Source organism: Mesitornis unicolor, unplaced genomic scaffold (genome assembly GCF_000695765.1).
Source record: "Mesitornis unicolor isolate BGI_N332 unplaced genomic scaffold, ASM69576v1 scaffold18506, whole genome shotgun sequence".
In the NCBI taxonomy this organism is placed as follows: Eukaryota; Metazoa; Chordata; class Aves; order Mesitornithiformes; family Mesitornithidae; genus Mesitornis; species Mesitornis unicolor.
The window spans coordinates 51,240-60,816 of record NW_010190551.1 but is presented as its reverse complement, the minus strand read 5'-3'; the positions used below and the strand labels follow the sequence as shown (position 1 = coordinate 60,816).

Genomic DNA, 9,577 nt, shown 5'->3' with positions numbered 1-9,577 from the left:
AGACTATCTCTTAGAAAGACACTTGGAAATACTTAAGTGCAAATTTATGTGTGTGTGTGAGAAACAATTCTCTTCATCTCAGATGAAGTTTTAAAGCACTTTGTAGTTCTCTATTGCCAACAGATTTAATGTTTTATGTGTTGCCAATTCTTGCAGCTACCGTACGAGCATGTGCCTGTGGTTGCAAATAAAAATCTAAAGTTCTGCCCATGGTTTAAGGAGGTCCACTATTTGTGCTAAGGGAGCTGCTGCTGCCTCTCCCTCATCTTCATCGTATCTTGAGATTTTTCTTCGTGCTTTGTTTTGATTTTATTTTTGCTTCTCATTGGCGGTCACCGCATCCCATGTGCAAGTGTCTGTTTAGCTTTACCATTAATTTTGCTGAACATTTGAGCCTTATTGATGATGAAAAGTGCTTCTTGCAGCAGGTGGTCAGAGACCGACTTAAAGCAAAAGCCACCGTGAGGGCGCTTCGTGTCTGGCCCATACCTGAGCGTGGTTGCCACCATCCTGCCTTCAGCCTTCTGCTCTCACAAGTGCTATTCATGGACTGCAGCTGCCCAGCCCCAAACCGTTCTTAGCTGTGCTTTACACAGTGCACGCATTTGCTTTGTTCTTTTAAGTGCAAAAGAAAGCTCAAATGAAGGAGGAATGAGCTTTCCCTCTTTTTTTTCCCCCCAAAGCTTTAAAGGAAAATATTGTAAGGATGACAATTACCCATTTTCCAGCAGAGTAAAACACTTAGGCCTCATCCTAGTGAATGAGATGTAGAACATCCACACTGAAGTAAACATCATTTTCTCAACTCCTGGAGGTCTGTGTGACAGTGCCTGCACCGCACCGTGCTGTCAGCCGGGGGTAAAGGATGCTCCAGACGTGAGAGTTACGGTACTCACAGGGCCCAGTGGCCGCTTCCCACCTCCTGCAGGTTTGGGCACAGATTTGGCCACCAAAGAGGTTCTGGCTCTGCTCCTCGTGCAAGAAACCACAGGCTGGGCAAGGTCGTTCAACAGCTAAACAGTCGTAAAGCGTCATTGTTGCATGTAAATTCCTTTCGCCTATAAAAATGAAATTCCAGTTTCTATTTACCTATTCATTGTGACAGTATTATTAAACAGGTAAAGATGGGACTATTTTGTTATACTGTGTATAGTGAATGTATTGTACTGTGTCTGTGAAAAGTGTGCTTTAAATTATATTTTCATATGTTTTGTTGGAGACAAAGTACTTTAAGTTTGAGAGTGACAGAGGTTTGTTTTAGAACTGAAGGCAACTTAAAGAATTCCGGTCAAGAAAGCTGCTTATAAATGTAAATCAAATCACATTTAAAATAAACTGCCTCTGACCTAAAATGACTGCTCTTTACTTGTTACTTACCCAAACAGTGACATTCTTGGGCTGTATATAGTCTTGTATTTGTATATTTTACTTTGGTATCATCAAACACTGTATTCAGTAAACACCTGAAGCAACTTAAGCACCACACCATTAATGCACAAAATTACACAGAATACTACAGCCTGGAGAACAAAAAATGGGAGTATTTTGATTTAATCGGTCAAAAGGATGCAGATTTCACAGGCTTTTCCCTTCCAGCATCGCACTGGGGCTGAGGTTACCAGGTAAAGTTGGGTTTGATGCTCCAGAAGCCTCCTTTGCATGGCAGGTATGGGTTAAATGAAGTGGCTATCCCCATGAAAGAAGAGAGCATTACAGTTTTAATTCAGGTAGGTTTTGGGAGAGGTATTTGGCTTCTGCTGTGGACCTGCAAACTCAAGCAATGAGTCACTTGAGGCAGCCAAGTAACAGGGAAACTTAAAGTCACGTATTGAAGAGAAGTCTCTGCTTTGGCTCATTCAGGTTTTGAGGTTGTCCCGGCAGTGCAGGGCACCAACCTCTGGGATTTCCTAAGTCTTTAATAATATCATCATTAACGCTATTTTGGTTTTATAGCCTGTTGTTTTCATAGGCTGCTGAGTTATGGTAAGGAAAAAGAAAATTTAAAAAAATACACTCTTTTAGGACCTTCGTGCCTTACCTCAAGCCATCTCTTGATGTGAAGTTCACAGTTAAAAATCGTAACTTAAGACTTAAAGTGAAACAGAGGACACTGCAGTTTACCAGTGTTGCGCGGCTTTTACCAAATCCTGCACTGAACAGGATATTGCCCACGTTCATGAGAGAACTGCAGACGGGTCTCTAAAACAAAGAGCATAAAAATAGATGAGAGCAACAGCTTCTGTCATACAAAGCTGAAACACCATTTACTGTCAGGAGGTAAAGCCTGAACTCTGGTTTATTTCAAAATGAGCAGCAGAAAAAAGGACCACTGACTCCAGGAATAATTTTGCTTTTAATGTAACAAGACTACTGTACAACAAGTGGAGAGCAAATTTACTTCTTAATACAGTTAAAGTAAATATAAAATGTTTAGATATACACACATGGTTTAACTTACTGGAAAGAAATACATAAAGTTAAAACGCAGAAGGTTTTAAAAGCCCTAAGCCAAAAGGAACACAATTCACTGTTGTGAAAATGTAACAATATTTTCTACTGAGTGCAACTGCAACATAATGATTTTTTTTAAACAATTACTCTTAGGCATTTAAGCACAGCAGTTTCTTTCAACTCAGAAATACCGCCCCAAGGTACAACTTCCTTAATTTAACATTAACCCTTAAGGCAATCGTTCTCGATGTAAAACTGAAGTATTTGCCATTACTCTCGTTGCAAGCCTGTAGTCTCAGTACATGCATCTACATCTCAGAAGTGTACTAGAAAACTATCTTTTCATAGGGTAAGTAATGTAACTTTGTGATTTAACTGTTACTCAAAGAAAAACTACACAAATTTGCTAGGAGAAACATCTGTCTGTTACCTTTGTCATCATGCCCTGGTTAGCATGGTTAGGAGAAACCACGGATGTTGTGGTGCCTTTTTCATGTAGCTGAAGAGCATCATGAAGCATGAAGCTGGTCTCATTTCTAAGTCACGCCCGTGTCCTTACAGATCCCACTGAGAAGGGGAATAAATAGCTACGCACACAGCAAGGCGGGGTTTGGTGGGGTTTTTAGTATAACGTTAGGTAGAGAAAAGACAACCCAGCAGCAGCTTGCAGCCACAATCTGCCGTGGCTCCCATTAAGAGTATGCGAGCTTTCAGTCAGAAGTTTGCACTGCTACAGAAAACCTGCACTGTTTTTGTGGTAGACTACTCAGAATTGGTGGTTGGTTTTTTTTAAGCTAGGCTGCAAAACAAAGTAGTTAATCAAAATTTAATACGTTCTGATCAAAGTGCGTCTGAACGTGCCTCTCGAAGCCTTGCTGGTCGTAGTCGGGCGGGAACTGCTCGCTGCACATGGGGCAGACCTTCCAGTGGCTCTCCACGTGCTCCTCAAACTTGCTCTGGTCGTAGTTGGGCGGAAACATCACATCGCAGAGAGGACATTTCTTGCGCACATCAAAGCTTCGTGAGGAGGTGAAGAGAAAGAAACAAAAGGAAACGGTTATTCCATCCGTTAGTGCAAAATTAAATGTAAAAGTAGGATCATGTTGACACCGACATTAGGAGCTTTACTACAAACTTAACTTCGAGCAGACTTGGTATCCAGGCAAGTAGCACACAGTGAACTTAAGTGTCTCTGCTGAAAGTGCTCAATAGAGTTAAAGCAGTTTTACAGAGGAATCCCAGAATAACCTGGCATTTTAAAAGCAACGCAGTCTTGACAAAATTCCAGCTACCACTGAATACAAATCTATTGAATGTCTTAATGACCACGCAGTTTCATGGGAAACCACTTTCTGTGCTCATAAATGCTTGCTCTTAGCAAACATAACACTTTATAAAAGCTCTAAACTTAGGTTCACAATTAGGTTGGAAAGAAAGTGGAAAAACCAAAATTTACTCATTCAGTTACTAAAAAAAATTGTCCTAGTTCCATCCAAGTAAGGTACAGCACAAATGGTCTACCCAGTCTCACAGCATATTCTCCGGTAGTTAACTGTAAACCAAACATTCATTGAAAACAGTTAATAGTTTTTCATCTCCACCCCTGCCTTGAGTAAAAGAGTCCAGTTATACAGAACGCATCCATGCCATTAAAGAACAATAAAAGATAACATTTACCTGGAATCAAAGCAGAAACCTGTTCCACGTTCATGCAAGAGAAGACTTGGAGGATCAGGAGCAGAAGGTACAGCATTGTCATCATCCTATTAAAAAAAGCAAGTATTTTAAGTAATTCCTACTAGAAACAGCTCTTCTTTTACCCTCCTCCATATGCATTTTTGTTATCGAGCATAAACACAGATGAAATTTACCTTTCATTTGAAATCTCTGCAGCGTAAGTCGTACAGAAGGGAGACACAGCTAACAAACATGAGAAGCCAAACACAGACGGCCTCTGGACCATGCCCCTAGAGCAGAGACCTGCGCCAGCGCCGCGCCAACGCTTGTGCTGACACGGGAGCGCAGGAAGCACCAGTCACCTCCCTGCAGGGCCTGGGGGCTACATCAGAACACACAAACCTGTGTCAAACCAAAGGCAGACTCACGCTGCCATCAGGCCCTGCGTGGCTGCCTCCTCTCCTCATCCCTGTCAGTGCCGCTCTCCCTTCACAGCACTAAAACACATCAAGAGCTGCAGCAGGTGCTGATGAGGCTTCACTGCTGATGGACACGTTCAGCTCAGAGCTTCCACCGGGTTAGGAACGCGCTGCTCCCTGCTGCTCACAAAAGGAGAAGGAAATCTGCCCGCAGGGGGAAACTCTCCAGCAGAAAAATGAAGAATACCGACAGACTGGACTCTGGGTTCCCTTCTGTCTGACAAGCAAGGGGTCAGAGCACTTCACGTTTTGCAGGGTTTTGTTGTTTGTTCTGGTGGTATTATATTACATCTTCATCATCATCATCATTATTCTGTGATGACATTATTATGAATTAAGATTTAAATAAGCACAGTGGTACAACGAAACAGTGGGGCAGAAAGCAGCACAGAAGGAAAATACATTGAAGGAGCACAAAGAAAGCGAGAACTGTGTAAGGCCGTTCATTTCGCAGTAGCAAACTATTTATTACGCAGCATCTTGGTTCTATTCTGCAATTAAGATAACGCAGCACAAACCCCACTCATGTCAAGGTGGGAATACAGGTAAATTCAGGAAGATTTTTGAAACTCCAACTCCTAAGTAGTTTTCTTTCCCATCTCAAAGATGCCTTACATGCAAGAATTATGACTTATTTAGCTGATCTTCAAGAACGGATGCGCAAGGGACCATATGCTTATGGTTTATGCGGATAACTAATACGTATTCAAACGCATTTCAGTTTTAGGCTAACATACTTTGCCTTTATGAAGAGTTAATGGAAACAGGGCGGGATGGGAAGATTCCCTCAATGTTTTCCTTCTCCTGACAACAGCTGTTAAATTTCAACCATTTAACATTTCCATTAAGCAGGTAGCGGGGCTTGCTGTGACAGACGCTAGCAACAGACATATTTTCCTGTCTAACTTGCTTGCTTTGAACCTGCAGTAAAAAGGGCTTAATATAGGTTTTAAAATATTATTTGTTCCTTTTGTGACGAAAGAGGTAGGATGTATGCATTAAAGGAGGAAAACTCTTCAGTACTCTCATGCTACAACGGTACCGCTTGTACAGTGCCAAAACCAGGACAAATCTGCTGAACACCAGACTGTAGGCAGAGCGGGACTTCCCCAAGAAAATGAATGTGCATCTTCCTTCAAAAAAGAATCCCACTACAAACACAGGCCTAATTAACATTTAAATCCCTTAGGAAAGACTATTCCAATTCTTTACTGCTTGCCACTCAGTTACTCTGGAACACAGGGCATTTTTGTCACAGCTTTTATCAATACTTGGCTCCAAATGCTGGGGTAGATGAGGCAGCCCTCTGCTGAAGGGGCTCTTCAGCCTCAGTCAGCTCTGTTTAGGACAGAGTAGCAGACCCAATGACAAATGTACAGGTTCCTCAATTACATTAAGGGTTATTAATGTTAGCTGAGTAAGGAGCCAAGATTTACCAATGCTAAGTGTTAACTTGGTGTATAAGGGCATTAACCTAATTCAAAATTAACTCATTCAACAAAACCCTGCTTCTAGCAAGGGTCTTCACACAGCCTGAAAGAAACCGCTGACCTGAGCCCAGCTGTAACCAGGAGCAATCACTCCTGAAGTCATCCATCCTCCATACAAGTGCTAGAATACCACAGAAATTACAGTTTGCCTCCCAGAAAAGAGAACCTTTGTGCACGCATCACAGAGATTAAAATGCACTGAGTGGCAAAGGAAATACGTCCACGTAACGCGTTACTGGAGGAGAAGTGGTCTCACCAGTGCCGTCCACCCATTCACATCGGCTGTGTCAGCAGAAGGCGATTGCTTTACCATGTGTATTTCTGCTCTACCACCACAGTCCGTGGGAAACCAAAGATTTTAATTAGAATCAACAAAATGAAAACTGATTTATACCACGGTTTGCCATTTTACAATGTATTTTTTTAAAAAATCAGCACTGCCTGTCCACCTTATATAAAGCTTTAAGAGGTCAACAGGTTGGCTGCGGCTTTTCACATTATTTAGTAATTGTAATTATTTGTTCAGTAACTTGCTCACCCCCCTTTAAAAAAAATTAAAAAAGGTAAGTTGCTAGTTGGTAAGGGACGATTGCTTACATCTTTTGTCCTTTCTTTCAGCTTCTAGATATTGCAATACCCTACCATGTGCAAATACAACATTCCTCCTCAGTCCTTCTGAAACACCGATTTGAAGAAAGAAGTACGCTGCTTTCCTCCATGTGGGCACACATGCACTATCCTGTACTGCTGCCTTGCAGGCACCAGCTTCAACAAAAGGCAAGCACAAGTTATTAACAGTTTGGGATTTTTTTTATTAAAAAAAGCTTTTCTGATGTCAAAGTGACATCAAGTTTGGTATGTCCTGAGGATACAGCTTTCTCGTGGCCCAGTTCATTTATCTGTAAAAATAATTCTGTGTGATCCTTATAGTAGCTTAGCAGACCTGTGCACCATATGGGAATGGCAATACTGAATATCCACGGATACGACACTGTTAAGATACAGGAAGTCTGTCTCTCTAGTGTACTTTTGCTCTTGGCCAAGTATAGAGAAAGAGCAATTCTGTAACTTTTCTATGCTCAGCTCAAACAAGAATAATGCAAATCTGGACTGAGCATACCTCAAAGTTCATATTACTGATATTACTATATAACTGAAGAGTGGTCAAGCAGTAACAATGAAAACTTTATGTTAGCCTGAGAGCATTTCACAGCTATGCTAATTACAAGTTACACTAAACAGTACACAGGCACCAGTAACTAAAACTTCTCATGCGCTGCCGTGGGGCAACTTGGAACTTCTGGAAAACACAGAAAGTGTCCCATTGTATTGCTCTGCAACAGCTGCCTCTTTCTGTCATTTCAGGTGGATGCAAGTCCTACAGCGTACCCTGTAAAACAGACCTAGACGAATGGAGGACAGATCTTACTCATCTTGGTTCACAACCACTTGGTGCCCAGTTTCTTCCAGCTACTATACACAAGGATACATTCTTTATTCTTATAAATAACATTACATATGCTTCTCAACCTGACATTTAAAAACTGGCCACTCTCCAATGGTGAAACAAACTGCTCACAAGCCAAAATGAAAAGGCTCGCTGAAGCTGCTTACAGAAAGAGTTTGACAACGACTGCCAGAGGCCAGGCCTCAATGGCTCAGCCTATGCTGTATTTTAAGCATAGGAATCAGCTCACTCTCAAGACTCCGTGGCCAAACCATCCGAGGTATCTGGACGGAAGCCCATACTCTGTATTTTGAGAAAGAGACAGTTTAATCTGCCCTTCATGTAGCCCCAGAGCCAGCTTGCACTCAGGTTGATGACCAAGGACATGGCTGCACATACTTGGCCCAAGAACTCCACAGTGTGCTGATGTAGCACAGTTGATGGTGGCCTCAGGTCTTTATGAAAAGTCTCTGATACTGGGTACCCACAGGCTGGCACGGTGGTTATGCAGCATAACATAACCTTCCGAATTTAGAAGCTTGGATAATTAGGTTAATGAATTACAAAGAATGGCTTTAACATCATGACTTAGCTATTATCATGGGGCTGTAATTTTGACTCTTTCAAACCGAGTTCCACAGATTATAGTATTCAAAGAGAAAAAAGCATGGTAAAAAAGAGGGAGTTTGCCACTAGAAGAAGGGAGGAAAGCCAGACATTAATGGTCAGAGGTAAGCACAACTCACCCAGTTTTACCAACACCAACCAACTTTGTCTCAGATTTTCATGATTACAAACATAATCAGTTCCCAGATTGCCAAACAGAAACGAGAACAAAGCTCTGTGACACTGTATAAAAACCATATATAAACTGTATAAAAACCACAGACTTGAACAATCCCTGTCTCAGATTTCTACAGATCAGTTTAACTCCCAACACTGAGCAAAGCGATACCCATCTTAAGCTTTAAAGAACAAATGAACAGCCACGCCACTGATGTATACTGCGGGTAAACTGGAAGGAAGAGCACACACGTTTTCTTTCTGTGATTCAGCTCTGCCGTGTGAGTGAAAATCAAACACACACTTCCACGTTGCTCTACTGTCTGCAAACAGTCTGGTGTCCCAACCGGTACCTGGATACCAACAGCTCCTTTTATGCCCAGCCTATACCAAAGATAGTAACTGGCTGCCAGGGTAAGACCAGGCTAATGAAGTGTAGTGGCTTGTCTGGAAGTTTTTTTTGCTAGAAAAAAAAGGCTATTTTGGATTCATCTCAAAAATATCCTGACCTGGCAGTCAGTTGCCAAAAGTCACACCCCTCCACCCCCCACAAATGTACTGTGACTAACAACACTGTTTAAGGGTCTCAGGATAGTTACTCTGGGCTTACTGCCAACTGTAATCAGGACTACATTTCTAAAACTCACACTTTATATAAAAAAAAATGTTTCATTTATGGATCTCTCCCATACATACCTGCTTCTAGAAATCATTTGCTTCAAATGATTACATCTTGGTCAATTATGGGAACATGAGCAAACGGAAGTTAGCACTGAGCAGATGATGGCAGGACTTTGTGGCAAGTCAACTATTCTACACAACATGAGCACTGTGTGGGTGCTCATCTGGCATCATTAACACAAACCACCTTACCCCTCCGAAAAATCACGACTTAATTGGCCTAAGAGTTCCAAAAGCCACAGCTATGAAGAATTCCAGGAAGTCTGTGTCATACAAAAGTGATTTTTCTTCGTATCAACCAAATACACGGAAAAGCCCATTCCCAAGGAATAAAGTTTCAGAAGGAAGAAAATCGGAACGTCAAACAAAAATCCTGATGCATTTGCAGATGTAACCTTACTTGGTCTACAACTCAGAGTAACTGAAGACAGTAAAGGCAGCATAAAGTTTCAGTGTAGCAGGAGTGCCACCATCACCTCGTCTTATACAGCTACCCAAAATAATGGCCAGTAACAAAAACGTCTTCACTGAAGTACAGAGGGACACCTGCTACGCTTGAGGAAAGAGCA

At 41.8% G+C, this 9,577-nt stretch overlaps 1 protein-coding gene across 4 annotated transcripts in view; it reads right to left on the bottom strand.

Moving 5' to 3' along the window:
• Window positions 1–2,334: 2,334 nt before the first annotated feature.
• The window catches only part of TAX1BP1 (Tax1 (human T-cell leukemia virus type I) binding protein 1), a 56,079-nt gene continuing 48,836 nt past the window's right edge, over window positions 2,335–9,577 (bottom strand). Inside the window, exons 16-17 of one of the 4 annotated variants that reach the window (XM_010186441.1) lie at window positions 4,129–4,214; window positions 2,335–3,468 (exon numbers count right to left, since the gene is read on the bottom strand). In XM_010186441.1, the coding sequence (XP_010184743.1) occupies window positions 3,267–3,468; window positions 4,129–4,214 (288 nt within the window). In that variant the 3' untranslated portion in view covers window positions 2,335–3,266. The remainder of the gene's footprint in view (window positions 3,469–4,128; window positions 4,215–9,577) is intronic. The other 3 variants (XM_010186444.1, XM_010186442.1, XM_010186443.1) reach the window with 3 other exon arrangements.